Genomic DNA, 14939 nt, shown 5'->3' with positions numbered 1-14939 from the left:
CCTATCTCCCCAGACTCACGGTGCCCAGATGCAAGGAAGCTGTTACTCGGCTGCCATCTTGCTCCGCCCCCCCGATGCCACAGCATTCTATCAAGGATGACAAAGTAAGACTGTCTCAAAAAAAAAAAAAAAAAAAAAAAGCAATTGATCCAAAGGCTCTCAATTTGAACGTGACAGTCAAAACTTGAACCTGGACCCTAGAACTCCAAATCTCAGCTCCTCTTTTGGTATACCCAATCTTTACAGAGGAAGAAAAGTGCTAAAGCAAAAATTCTGAAATTTGGACTATTTTCTGAACTCAGCCCAACAAAGCATTCAGTTATGCTGAAAATACAAAGGAATTCAACAGAGGCTGGAATAATTTTGTGGATGCTAAGTTTCTAGTAGGTAATTACTGGAGATAGGGATGCAAGGGGCTTTCTGAACAGGTGCTATGATTACCAATTAATTTCAGCAATTAACATCTGTGTTTATTCCCCCCACTCACTCAAGGCACAGGTGGGCTGAGAATCCAGTTCAGCCCCCCATTCTGGCAGGCAGAGTAATCAAGAACAGAGAAGGAAGAGAAAGAGGCCAAGGGTAAAGTCAGAGCCAAAGTAAACACCATGCAACCTTGTCCCTTGGACAGAAGTCACTGGCTTATTTGGAGAGTCACTTCCTTATTGCCAATCCCAGAGGGAATCTATCAGTTACAGGAGATTCATGGCTGGGAATGCAGGCTCTGGAGCCACCTACCTGAGTGTGAATGGGATTCTCTGCCACTTACTAGCTGTGTGGCCTTGGGCAAGTTGCCCAACTTCTCTGTGCCTCAATTCCTCATCTGTGAAACGAAGAAGAAAATATTACCTACTTCCTAAGGTTTTATGTTGATTGAATGAGTTGATTCATGTAGCAAGATACTTGACCCAGAATGCACAATAAAGGCTATCTTAAGAATAGAAAAAGCAGTAATGTAATCAATTCTAATACTATAATAAAACACTCACAAGCTACCCAAGGCACAGAGGGCCTCTGATGGCCTGGCCTGATCCAGTGATAAACTTGGGGAAAAGAGCTGGGATGATAAACAGATGTTCACTTAGACCGACTGTGTGCCTGCCAGGAGCAGGGTTTCAGGAGGATTCTGAGGCATATGCAGATTCAGGGAAGGCAAGCACAGGCCTGGAAAGTGTCGACATCTGCCAATCCTGATCTGAGGGACTACGGGCATATCCTTCAGGAAGTCTCCCTCATTTACTTTTCCTCAACTTGAGCTTTTGAAATGGATTAGGCAGCAGAAAGCTCAAGCACCACTCAACACGGGCAGAGACAGAATCTGAGTACAGTTGGTATCACCACTAGAGGAACAAAACATTTAAAGCACCCAGGCCCTCTCTAGGCTCAGCTAAAGGATGAGAGTGAATCCTAACCCTCTCATAGGATTCTCTTAGAAATAAATAAGAGAGTACATCATCCTAATGCTCCCAAAATAGCATCTGTAAGGCAAACTGAGGAATAAAGAGGAACATTATCAGTCCAAAGGCTCTGGATTTGAAAATGACAAAGTCAGGACACTTGGACCACAAAACCAAGCTCTATTTACAATCCCTAATTTTAGAGAAGAAGCAAAGTCCTCTAAAACTGCTGAATTGTCATTAGTTAACAATCAGGGGTTAGGTTAATTCTGAGTCTCCTGTCCCCTTAAAATTAAAAAGTTAGCTGGGTGTGGTGGCTCACACCTGTAATCCCAGCACTCTGGGAGGCTGAGGTGGCTGGATTGCTTGAGCTCAGGAGTTGAAGACCATCCTGAGCAAGAGCGAGACCCTGTCTCTAAAAAAAGTAGCTGGGCATTGTGATGGGTACCTATGGTAGCAACTACTTGGGAGGCTGAGGCAATAGGATCACTTGAGCCTAAGAGTTTGAGGTTACTATGAGCTATGATGCCACAGCACTCTACGAAGGGCGACAAAGTGAGACTGTGTCAAAAAAAAATTAACAAGTTAAACAGCTGTAATTAATCAGGAAATGACTTTCATCATGGTTCAAAACTTGTTGAAAGGCAAACATTGGTGATCAGGGGCCTTTGACAGACCAGTGCTGCAGTCACAAACCTCACTAAGAACCCCAGGGGCTCACCAGGGCCCCTCCACTAGGTGTAGGGCAGAGATGAGACACCCAGCAGCTGCGCTCACCCCTACTGCTCTAGAGAATCCCTGGGGAGCCTCTTCTCTCACTCCCCCACCAGCCCAGACCTTCAGAATCACAATCTCCAGAAAAGGAACTCAGGCATCTGCATTTGGAAGAGCACCCTGGTGATTTTAATGTGCAGTCAGGTTTGGGTACAACTGTGGAAGGCAGCTATAGGGCGGTGTAGTGAGTAGGACTACAGAGGGCTTTCTGGTGCCTAAGGGCCCAGAGAACAGGGGAGACTCCTGGCAGGCTTCCTGGAAGAAGCTAACCCTAGGACGAAGAGGCTTCCCTGTATATGGCTATGGTGAGGGCTCTGCACTTAGACTCTCCAGGTCTGCTCTGATCAGTTACATGGTCATGGGCACATTCTGTAAGCTGAATCTCAGATTCTCTTCTGCAAAGTGGACACAATAGTCTTGGCGTGTGGTAAATGCTCTATAAACGTTAGCTAACCATAAAAAAAAAATTTTTTTTTAATTCAGAGAGACACAGAAAATGCCTGGATGAAATCATTTTGGATTGAGTTTAGGAAGCCAGCAGGAAAGCAGAAGAGTGGATGTGGGGAGGGGTCTGACAGCCATGCTAAAGGCTCTGCATGGGGGATACATGATGGGAGGGCACAACCATTCATTTCAGAAAGATCTGGAAGTTCTGTAGAGGATGGAATAGAGAGGACACACCTGGGGGGAGAGCAGTGGGATGCACAACAATGTTTGGTGTAGACAAAGGCAGTGGAGAGGGAGAGAAAAGAGTGGATTCAATATCACAGACACAGAATGGACAGACTTGGCCACCAGCATAAACAGGTACCAGGGCTGAGATTAAAAGCCTGAGAGACTGAGTGATACAACTAAGAGACTCAGGGAATCTCAGAAAAAAAGGCTGTTAGCCCAAAAGGTCTTTTATCATCACAGGCAGCACCAGGCAATAAATAAATCAGGTATCTTAAGACAAAGGATTCCAAAGCACTGTTAGGTGCATAAAATGTTGGACTTAGTACATCCATGCTTTGCAAACAGGCAGCCCACACATTATAACTCGGCTGCATTCCCAAAGTATGTTTATAGGTTGACATAATGTCTAAGGACTAGTTAAGCCAACCACTGTACTGTTCCAGGGATAGACTGTCACACTGCAGTTGAAAACAATGTATGTGAAAATAACGCAGAATAACATTTAGCCAGTAATACAAACTGAATTAGATTAGAACTGTATAACATTTAGAAAAGAACTCAGAAATAAAATGTTATTGGATCACAATGAGAGAATTATGGGTAAGCACTTTGTGTTTTCAATGCCTTCAGAAAAACAAAGGGCTCCCACATATAATAAGATGCTTACTTTACTCACTACTTGAATAATGCACATACACAGCAACACGGAGATATAATTTTTTACCCATCAGACTAGCAAAAATCCTAGGTTGATAACATACTCCTTTGCTGAGGCTATAGAGAAAGAGGCACCAGGGCGGCGCCTGTGGCTCAGTGAGTAGGGCGCTGGCCCCATATGCCGAGGGTGGCGGGTTCGGACCCAGCCCCGGCCAAACTGCAACCAAAAAATAGCCGGGCATTGTGGCGGGCGCCTGTAATCCCAGCTACTCGGGAGACTGAGGCAAGAGTCGCTTAAGCCCAGGAGTTAGAGGTTGCTGTGAGCTGTGTGATGCCACGGTACTCTACCGAGGGCAATAAAGTGAGATTCTGTCTCTACAAAAAAAAAAGAGAGAGAAGAGGCACCATATGCATTGCTGGGGGGAGGATAAACTAGTGATAGGAGACTAATGGGCCCTTGATGTTCCACCTCAATCCCCAGAATCTGTAAAAGCAAAGGGAAAATCAAGACAGCAGACAGAGTGAAGTCTGCTGATTGGCTGGCTTGAGAGGAAAACAGCCTAGATAATGCAGGTGGGCTCAAAGCAATCACAAGGATGCTTTAAATGTGGACAAGGAAAGCAGAAGGGAAAAGGTGCTGAGGAAGGCTCAGAGTCAGAGTGGGAGCCATGTGACTGCTGCTGCCTTTGAAGATGGAAGGAAACCACAAGCTAAGGAATGTGGGCAGCCTTTGGCAACTGGAAAAGACAAGATGAATTCCTATCCTTAGATAGAAATAAGCCCTGCCAGCACCTTGATTTTAGCACAGTGAGGCTCATTTCATACTTCTGACCTCAAGAACTATTAGATAATACATTTGTTTTGTTTTAAACCACTGCATTGGGTGGCGCCTGTGGCTCAGTCAGTAAGGCACCGGCCCCATATACCTGAGGGTGGCGGGTTCAAACCCAGCCCCGGCCAAACTGCAACCAAAAAATAGCCAGGCGTTGTGGCGGGCGCCTGTAGTCCCAGCTACTCGGGAGGCTGAGGCAAGAGAATCGCTTAAGCCCAGGAGTTGGAGGTTGCTGTGAGCTATGTGACGCCACAGCACTCTACCGAGGGCCATAAAATGAGACTCTGTCTCTACAAAAAAAACAAAACAAAACAAAACACTACATTGGTGGTAATTTGTTATAGCAGCCATAGATATGACAAAGGAGAGAGCAAGTAGCAATGCCTAAATTAAAAGGGCATGAATTCCCTCCTTAGGCAGCTGTCTGCACATATACTTCCTCAGATGTGAACTAATGTATTTATCAGACACAAGTACAGATTAGGACATGACTGTTATCATACAGTGAAACACTGTGAGACTACTGAAAGATTGCCAAAGAATATCAAGTGAAAAAAGCAACTATAGAAGAACGGTGGGTAGTGTGTAAGAAGGGGGATGAAGAGGAAGTCAACCATGGGAATTTGCTCATATATGCGGAAAGCAGTGGCTCTGAAGTGGGGATTGCTGTGCCCTCCAGGGAATATGTGGCAATGCCTGGAGACGTTTTTGGTCATCATGACTGGAGGGACAGAAAGGTTACTGGCATCTAATGAAGAGAGAACAAGGATAACTGCTAAACATCTTACAAAAAAGAATGATCCTATACAAAATGTCAGAAGTACCAAAGTAGAGAAACTCTGGAAGGTTATGCAAGAAACTAAGGGATGGGTGAGGCGTAAGCATACGATGCCCAGGGGAGAGAGAGCACTGCATCCCATTATACTTATGTGTGTACATGTAGTTTAATGTTTGGACCTTATGAATATATTCTTTATTCAAAAATTACATTTAAAATGCCCTTAAAATGCTTCAATTATTGTGGCGGGCACCTGTAGTCCCAGCTACTCGGGAGGCTGAGGCAAGAGAATCGCTTAAGCCCAGGAGCTGGAGGTTGCTGTGAGCTGTCACGGCACTCTACCAAGGGGCATAAAGTGAGACTCTGTCTCTACAAAAAAAAAAAAAAAAAATGCTTCAATTATACACCTTCTTTTAGAAAAAAAAAAAAAAAAGACCGGATTTCAGAACACATTTTTCTATAAAGAACAATGTTAACTCATGTTAGGGTGGAGAACGCCTCCTTTCCTCTTCCTACCTGAAGACTCCCCTATTACGCCTCCATGATTTAACCTATCAGCCAGTAAGACTGCTCACACCTCTCCCATCCTAAAAACCCTCCTTAGACCCTGAGCAAGCATCCTCTTTCTCCCCTCTTTGAAGCTCAGTGAAAGGGCTGTCTGCATTTTCTGTGTGTTCAAATCCCACTCACCCCTCCATCACTGCAATCCCGCTTCAATGTCCATCATCCACAGAATTTTCCTGCCCAAGCTTCTGACCTGCCAGCCTGCTGCTGCTAAATCAATCCTCCTCTTCTCTTTTCCTCTCCACAGTGACACTGTTGCTAGTACTTGAAATTATTCCCAAATCCCCAACTATTTAATCTCTAAATGCCAGTGGGTTCTGCCTTCTGGAGTTTCCTTTTCTGTAAAATGGTGGCAATTAAATACTAGGGCACAGGGCTGCTGTTAAGGTAAAATGGGGTAAGCTGGTTAAAGTTCTTAGGACAGGGCTTGCATATAGGTGTCCCATTAATATTAGTGTAGTAGACAATCTGCAAAAATGATAGCATTTATTCCCTTCCCTGTATCCAGGCTCTGAGACTTTGCAACTCCTCTACTATATCTCATTCTCTGATTCTGGACTGGCCATGTGACTTATTTGGCCAAGATAATGAGGCAGAAGTGATCAGCATGCTTCCAATCCTAGGGATTCTGCTCTGAGACATGAACGAGACCAGGCTGCAGGAGGTTGAAAGAAAAACAGTCCAGACAGCCAGCCAGCTCACTCACGTAGATGTGTCGTATTGATCATAGACGTATGAAGAAGACAGATGAGACTAAAGTGACAAAACTATGTGCGAAATCAATGGCTATTGCTTTAATAAGGCCACCAGGATTGGGGGGTGGGGGGGTTGTCTTGCAGCAGTTCTAATTGGGCAGCTAGCCACCATTATTCAATATCATACTTACATTACACTCACTATGGATAATTCTTTCTACTCCAAAGTTCCAGTTGTCATCAACATGCTACTAACTGCCTGTCTCCTTAGGTCCATACCCTTCTTGACTCCCATGTCCAGCTCTGTGTTGTACACTTCTTTCTGGGGCAGAGGGTCTGCCACAAAGACCCCACCTGATGTGTATTTAAAGGCCAGGCACATTCCCAAATCTGACTTTCTGTGTTCTCTAGCTCAGTGCATCTGCTGCCACTATGTCTGTCACCCAAGCCAGGTATACACATGCCATTCTTGCTGTCTCCCTCGCCCTTAGTCCTCTCCAATGGTCAGCCAGTCACCAAGTCCTGCTGATCTACTTCCTGAATATATCTTAAACTCACATCTCAGCCCTGCCTCCACTATTTCCAATCAGCTAGCTCCAGGCCCCCAACACCTCTTATCTTGCCCTAAATAGCCTACCAATCTGTTCTCACACTTCAGAGAAAATAACTCTAACCAAAACACAAATCTGATGCTGTCACTCACTCTGTTTAAAACCTTCCATAACTCCCCACTGCCCTCGGAATTGGCCTTTCTCAGCTCCCTGGCACTTTCTCTCCAGACAGGGCTCATCTCCCACTACTTCCAGCCCCTTCCCAGTCATAATATCACTCTCTACCAGTCCTTCCCGTTCTTGCTCCCCAGCATTTAAGTGAGCCTCCCATCACTGTATTCCTGCATCCTGCTTCTTTTGGCTGGGTTAATTCTCAGGCATCTCCAGGTTTTGATGTGGATGTATACGTCATTTATGCCAGAAACTTTCCCCCAACTCTCCCAAAGAGTCAGCATCCCCCAAAGCTACCAAAACTTTCCTGGTCACACCTGCTCCTTTGTCTGGTCTGCCTACCACTGGCATGCGAGCTGTCCCCAGTGGAAAAATCTACCTAGGTCACACAGTATCCCCGACGCCAAGCCAGGGTGGGTAGATAGGTTCTTAGCAAACCTTTGGTGCAACAAGTAATGAATGAACACCGCTAAGATTCTGAGTCTCTATGATTCTATTGGCAGTCTACAGATTCTGTTGTCAAAGGCCAAAGTTTCTAAGATTCCAGGGGTTTTGTGCATTTTTAAAAAGCGCTCCCACTTCGCGTATGCCCAAAGTTTAACTTTCCAACTCCAAGGAGTCCTTGACTCCTTACCTCCCGGGGCGTCAGCAGGGGGCCGCTAGGCAGTTCCGCCCGCCCTGGCCCTGTCCGCGCCAGCGCTGGGCGCCACTCCCATCCGGGGACCGCGACCCCTCACCTGGCCGCCTGCATGAGCGCGCTCCAGCCGTAATGGTTGCGGCTGTTAACCGAGGCACCACGGCGCAGCAAGAAGCGCACCAGCGGCTCGTGGCCCCCGGCCGCAGCGAACTGAAGCGCCGTGTTGCCCGCTTCGTCGGAGCAGTCCACTGGCACCGGCGCTCCAGCCGCCGCCGCCCTGGGCCCGGCCGCCTCGGCCTCCGCCGGCTCCGCTCCCCCCTCCGGCTCTGCGCTGCGCTCGGCCGGTTCCGCCGTCCCTGGCTCCAGCAGCCGCCGCGCCGTCTCCGTGTCGCCCTGGTCGCAGGCGCGCAGCAGCAGCTGGAAGGCCGGGGGCAGCCCGCCCTCGCCCATCGCCGCTGGCACTCGCGGCCGGCGCCCGACTGCCCCGCGGGCCGCGCTGGCTCCGCCCCCGGATACCGCGCGCCGCCGCCCCCTTCCGCCCGCCCGCGCGGCGCGCCTACTGTGTGCGGGCGCGCGCCGGGCCGGGGCCGCGCCTACTGTGTGCGGGCGCGCGCCGAGCCGGGGCCGCGCCTCCGTCACCGCGTCTGAGGGTATTGCAGGTCCCGGGAAGTTCCGAGGAGTCTGCAGCGCCCAGGCCTGCGAGCCTACCTCTGCCTTTTCGTCGCCAGCTCGTGGCTCCGGGGACTTCCTTCCGGGTGCGGTGGCCCCAGCCCCTCCCCCATGCTCCGGCCGGGGTCTGAGTCCACGGCCGCTTGGGCCTTGACTTGACCCGCGTGCTCCGACGACCGCCCTCCACCCCACCCCACCCCGAGCTCCCGGCATTTAACTGGCGCTTTCTAAATAGTTGTGGAGTGAATTAAGGGACGGACGAGTCCATTCTCTTGTACCCCGAGGTCCTGCGTGGTCCTTAGTGCCAGTACTTTATCTAGGCCCGGCCGCTGGGGCTGCGAGCTTTCGGTACCGTATCTGTCTTTATCAGCGGTCCTTGAAGCGTGGCCCACACTCCAGCGCATCAGCACCAACTGCAACACTGCACAAATGCAGATTTTCTGGCCGCCAGACCTCCAGAATCAGAAATTCTGGGTGTGGGGCCGGCAACCTGTATTTTAACAAACTCTCGAGGTGATTCTGATCACCAAAGGGAGACCCAGTGTTTCACGGCAGACCTGCCAGCCACGAGTGAGAGGCTGGACAATCATCCCAAGTTACCAGAGGTGGCGACTGAGGCTTAGAGGTTCCGTTTGGCCAAAGACTGCACAGCTATCTTGCAGCACAGTTGTGACTGAGACTCAGGTCTTCTGACATCTACTCCAATACTCTTCGTATCCTCAACAAATACTGTGCGTAGGTATGAGTCCCTGCTACATGCCAGATCTTGTTCCGGATTCTGGAAAAACTGCAAGAAACAAAATAAAATTTCAGTCTTCTTGTTCCTGGAACAGATAGTGATAAGAGGCAGACTGTAAATAAAGAAGTAACTTGTATATCAGATGAGCCCTATTAAAACAACAAAAGGAACATAAATCCAGGTAAATGGGATAGAGGGGAGGATGTCATAATAGGATGGGCATTGAAAATGTGACATTTGCAAGACTTGAAGAAACTGAGAAAGCAAGCCATGCTAATGTGCGGGAAGGGTACTCCAGGCAGAGGGAAAGAAGAAGGTTCTCACAAGAGCAGCTCTGCCCATAAATAGCTTATTTTGTGCCACCTGCCCAACCTTAACACTCTAATATGCGGTAATTGGTTTCCATAGACTGTGAGCCGTGTGACCCCAAAGCCTAACAAAATCCCTGATATGCAGTAGGTGCTCAGTACTTGACTGTTAAATGACTAAATCTCAAATATGAATATGGAATTTAATACAGGGCAAAACTTGACGAGGGCGTGAAGAAAGGACAATAGTCATGGCTTTGGTGGATCAGAGACAATGGTAACCATGTCCTTAGGATCTGGGCCAGCAGACCTGGAAGAAAAGGTCTTCTAGGAAGAGCATAAAGATGGGGAAGAGTCATGAAAGTACATAGAGCTCAGATTGCAGAGGCTTTCAGTGCCTGGAGGAAGACTGGGATTTATTCTGTGAGCAATGAGGAGCCAAGGAAAATATTTGAGCAGGTGAGTTGCAGAGCTAGAGCTAATTGCTCAGGCCAGTGTTTGAGGTGGTATGCGCTCACACACTTCCAGATTTGGTCCCATTCACCACAATGGAGGTGAGGACAACTTTCTTTCGAAGGTCTAATGAAGATAGGAGTTTCCATGAAAATCCTGAATAATTGCACCTTTGTCTTATTCTCTTTATTCAGGTATCTTTCATATATTTTTTCTAACTCGTTATTTAAATATAAAAGTGATATAAAAATAAATAAAGTGATATAAAAGTAAAACTACATTTCAACAGTACGAAAGGGCATGAAGCAAAGTAAAAACCCATTTCTCTCCTCACCCACTCTCCAAGTGCCTCATTGGTAACCCATACTCACAGTTGTTTTATCTTTCCAAAAGCATGTCACATGTATACAAAGATACATACAGGCATACATAGAGCATTATTCAAGCTTCTTGACTGCACACAGCAGAAAACCCTCTGAATAATTAAAACAGATTTACTACATGCTTCCTTCATAGCTCAGAGAACCCACGAGGCCCAGAACCCCTTCTGAAGACCCTACAGCCAGGAACAAAGCTCCAAATCAAGCCACAGTTGCACCCTCTTCCCACATGGATTTGGTGCAGGCCCTTTTTGGTGTCACTGGCTTCTGATTTGGAGCCTGAGGTGAGAATGTCTGGATCAGTCCAGTTTAGGTCATGTCCTCAGCTTGAGAAAATGGGAGGCTTGGAAAGTGAGTTTCTGGCATTTTCAGTATCTGTAATAATGGGAGGTGGTCTCTGCCCCCAGGAAGTAGAGGACTATCCAGTGTAGGAAGGGTTTCAGATGCTGAACAGTAGAAAAGAATAACAAATGTCTACTAGTAAATATCCCTATAGACACCCTCTGTCTTTGGGAGAGCATTTCTCCCCCACCCACAGTCCTCGTGGCTTGCTGGGCAATGCATGTCCAACCCCATCATAATTGGCTTCAGCCCAGAATTTTTGCTGAAGCAATTGGGAAGGAGATCCTCTCTACTGATGTTGTCAGCTGTGGAGATATCAGGACGTTGGAAACCAACTGGCACTCTGCCACCACTTAAAGACAGCCTGCCTGAAAGTGCAGCTGCTACAAAGGAAAGCAGACCAAGTGACAGAAAGAGACGGAGTCAGAAAATCTACCAGTCCCACCAGTCGTTTTGGTTAGGTTTATTTTGAGCAGGTTGTCATCACTTGCAATTAGAACCCTAACAAATGGCATAATTTACTTTTTTAAATGAGTGGGTTCATACTGTGCATGCTATTCTGAATCTTGATTTTTTTTCCTTTCTTTTTTCCATTTAACAAATATCTCAAGCATCTTTCCATGTAAGTGAATATACACTGCTGGATTTTTTTTTTTAATGGCTGCATATAATACCATTAAGTTGATGTAATGTAATTTATGTAATCATTTTTTTTTCTTTTGGCTGGGGCCGGGTTTGAACCAACCACCTCCGGTATATGGGGCTGGTCCCCTACTCCTTGAGCCACAGGTGCCACCCTTATTTTAAAACAAGGCACAGTTAGCTTGTTTCCAGTTTTCTGCTATTATAAAAAATCCTAGGCGGGTTGTGGTGGCTTATGCCTGTCATCCCAGTGCTTTGGGAGGCTGAGGCAGGAGGATCACTTAAGGCCGGGAGTTCGAGACAATCCTGAGCAACATAGCCAGAGCCTGTGTCTACCAGGCAGGGTCCCAGCAGGGAACAGATGACACACTTGGCTGAGGAACTCAGGAATGCTTATGAAAGAACCATTTACAGAAGTGTGGACAGGATTTGCTAAGAGCCACAAGGGATGGTGCAGTACTCCAGGGCTGGTAACAATAGGGAGCTATTACCACACCATGCCTGAAGAAGAGAAAGGAAGAGCAGGTGTTGGAAGTCCTCAAGAGACAACACTGCAGAGTTACCTGCTAAGAGCTAGAGGGACACAGGCAACCCACAGCAACTCAGTAGGGAGCTATCCCCAGAGGATTATAAACCTCTGGCTTTACCCTCCTGCCATCTGACCTCCAGCCAGTGCTCCTCATTGGCAAACCCACCTGGAAGCCAGAGGCTTGGATGTAGGCCATGCTGTTGGTCTCCTAGGGTGTGGAACAGCAAGAAAAAGACACAGTAGGGTAGTAGAAAATGTTGAACACCTTGTTGCTCAACATGTGGTCCTTGGACTAGCAACATTGGTATCAACTGGGCACTTCTTAGAAACACAGCTAGTCCCCAGGTTATAAAAATGATAGGTTCTGTAGATTTATTCTTCAGTTGAATTTGTATGTAAGTTAGACACAGGTACCTTTACATAATACCTATATGTAATAGCCTCCATTCATAAGTATGAGTTGTACGTCAGTCAGATGTTTGCAACTCAGGGACTTCCTGTAACAGCCTTTGTAAGTGCGAGTTTTATGTAAGAAAGATGTTTGTAACGTGGGATCTGACTATACAGCATCTGGGGCCCATCTTAGAGCTACTTTAGACCAGAATCTGCATTTCATCAAGATTTCCAGGAGACTCATGTACACATTAAAGTTTGTGAAGCATGGATCCAGCACATCTTTGTACATGCAGGTATTTCTCATATAAAAGTGTATCTATGGTCTTATTATTTATAAGTTTTCTTCCAGCATTTTGTTTTCATCCATCTCTGTGTTGGTTTGGGTTGTCTGAGAATCAGATGCCTGGATTTTTTTTTTTTTCTGGGAAAAATACCTGCAAACATAAAGAGGAATGGAAGAAGACAAGGGGAAGGGGGCCTTCAGACCAGATGCAGGTCTGACACCTGAGAAGGGGCGTGGGAAATGAGGAGACTTGGTGGGAGGGGTTTCAGGCTGCAGGGCAGTCTCAGCCAGGCCAGTGAAGAGTCTCCAAGCAAAGGTTGCTTGCTAAAGGTCCAGAAGAAACCAGGGGCCAACATAAAGGACCTGAGGGCATCACAGCTGGAAGCTCTTAGTCAACTGTGTTTTCCCCAGCAGGTTCTTTTGAAAGGCGATCTGGGCAAGTGCCATAGCCAACACAAACTTTATATAGCCAAAATTTATTGAGTACCTTCTGAGTGCCAGGTATTATGTGTGTTAAGTGGCAGGAACACTGCCTCTGGCTCCCAGAGAATCCCAGGCATGTTAGTCCATTTTGTGCTGCTATAAAGGAAATGCCTGAGGCTGGGTAGTTTATTAAATATAAACAGGTTTCTTTGGCCAGGTATGGTGGCTCATGCCTGTAATCCTAGCACTCTGGGAGCCCAAGGTAGGTGGATAGCCTAAGCTCAGGCATTGGAGACCAGCCTCAGTGAGAGTGAGACTCCTGTCTTCACTAAAAATGGAAAAATTATGTGGGCATAGTAGCAGGCACCCATAGTCTTAGCTACTCTGGAGGCTGAGGCAAGAGGATTGCTCAAGCCCAAAGTTTGAGGTTGCTGTAAGCTACGATGCTATGGCACTCTACCCAGCGTGGCAGAGAGAGACTCTGCCCCTCCCCTGCAAAAAAGAATGGGAGGGGTCTATGTAGTTTTAGAAAAAAGAGGAAAGAAGGTGGAGGAAGATAATGTAGGGATGAGGCAGAAAAGGAAGGTCGAGAGAGCCTGACTCCAGCCATTTTGGCCAGTATCAGACCCTAACTACCCCGAACAAGGAAGTCACCAGCATGTCACCCACCTGGGACCACCAAGGATGGGTGAATTACTAAGCCTTACAAACTGCTGGCGCTTACCTTTCTGTGACAGCAGTTTATGGTTAGATTTTATGGCCTGACCGCAAGACAACACTTGTCACATATGGCTGTTTCCTACCAGGGTGTTTGGACACACAAAAATGTTACCATTTCCCTATAAGGGGTCCCATTTCTGCTTGGGAGAGGACCCTTACTTTGTCTGTGGGGTAGGATCTATTGTCTGCCTCTCAATAACCTTTCTCTTGCCAGTTGGCTAGCTCTCAGATTCTTTATTGCAAAGCCAAGAACCCACTTGGCACGTTTCCGGGGTTTTCCTCCCTTCCGTGGGCCATCTCCTACACCAGAGAGAGTAAGGGACAGGGACCCCAGGGACTAGTACAGTAGATTAGGGGACAGGTGAGGAACGTTTAAGATTGCAATAAAGAGAACCGAATTGTCTTGTCTAACTTTCTTTCCTTATTAAGGTAGTGATGTTTATTGTAAAGAATTGTGATGTTATAGAAATATAGAATATAGGCTCCTTGAAATCAATGACTTTGGGATTGTTTACCATTATATTCCCAGAATCTAGTACACTGCCTGCCAAATGGTAGGTGATCAATAAGTATTTGTTGAAAAAAAGGATATATTAAATGAAAGTGAAAAGACTACAGAATCTCACTCAATAGAAATAAATACAATACACTTAGTGGTTTGGTGAGTATTCCTACAGATTTTTTTTTCCCTTTGTATATGTTAACATACTTTACCAAAGTAGTGTCATACTATCTATATAGCTCTGTGACGTGCTTTTCTTGACTTTACAATACATCTTAAACACGCTTGTATCTTAAAGACACAGGATTAGCTCATGCTTGTTAATGGCACTGTGGAATATTATGGTATTATATGTGTGCATTACTCTATTTTATAATCTTCTGTTAATGGGCATTTGGGTTGTTTCCAGCCTTTTACTTTTTTATACAATACTGTAATAAGCTGCTTTGTATGCATATCTTTTGAGCGCTGGTGATTCTGTTTTTATTGGATAAATTCCTAGAAGTGGAACTGCAGAATCAAAAGGATGTTAATATTAACATTTCTAATAAATGTTGCCTAATTGCTTTCCAACCGGTTACACCAGCTTACATTCCTACCAACAGGGTGTCAAAGTACCTTTATTCACATCCTTGCCAACAATGGAGTTAATAACCTTTTTAATCTTTGCCGTTCTGATAGGTGAAAAAATGTTTCAGAGTAAGTTTAATTTTCTTTTTCTTTTTTTTTTTGTAGAGACAGAGTAGAGAGATTGAGCATATTTTCGTACATTTGTAAACCATTTATATCCTTTTTGGGGAGAACTGTCTATTCAGATTCTTTGAC

At 46.3% G+C, this 14939-nt stretch overlaps 2 protein-coding genes across 8 annotated transcripts in view; one reads left to right on the top strand and one right to left on the bottom strand.

Moving 5' to 3' along the window:
* ANKS6 (ankyrin repeat and sterile alpha motif domain containing 6) overlaps positions 1-9521 on the bottom strand; it is a 68523-nt gene extending 59002 nt beyond the window's left edge. For 6 of the 7 annotated variants that reach the window (XM_053567846.1, XM_053567831.1, XM_053567857.1 and 3 more), the window contains exon 1: positions 7829-9521. In XM_053567846.1, the coding sequence (XP_053423821.1) occupies positions 7829-8610 (782 nt within the window). In that variant the 5' untranslated portion in view covers positions 8611-9521. The remainder of the gene's footprint in view (positions 1-7828) is intronic. The other variant, XM_053567886.1, reaches the window with a different exon arrangement.
* A 151-nt stretch (positions 9522-9672) lies between these two features.
* The window catches only part of GALNT12 (polypeptide N-acetylgalactosaminyltransferase 12), a 64938-nt gene continuing 59671 nt past the window's right edge, over positions 9673-14939 (top strand). The window contains exon 1 of the mRNA XM_053567917.1: positions 9673-9903. Within this exon, the coding sequence (XP_053423892.1) occupies positions 9802-9903 (102 nt within the window). The 5' untranslated portion in view covers positions 9673-9801. The remainder of the gene's footprint in view (positions 9904-14939) is intronic.

The sequence above is a fragment of the Nycticebus coucang genome, chromosome 2, assembly GCF_027406575.1.
Source record: "Nycticebus coucang isolate mNycCou1 chromosome 2, mNycCou1.pri, whole genome shotgun sequence".
Lineage (NCBI taxonomy): Eukaryota > Metazoa > Chordata > Mammalia > Primates > Lorisidae > Nycticebus > Nycticebus coucang.
This window is presented reverse-complemented; position numbering and strand designations above follow the sequence as displayed.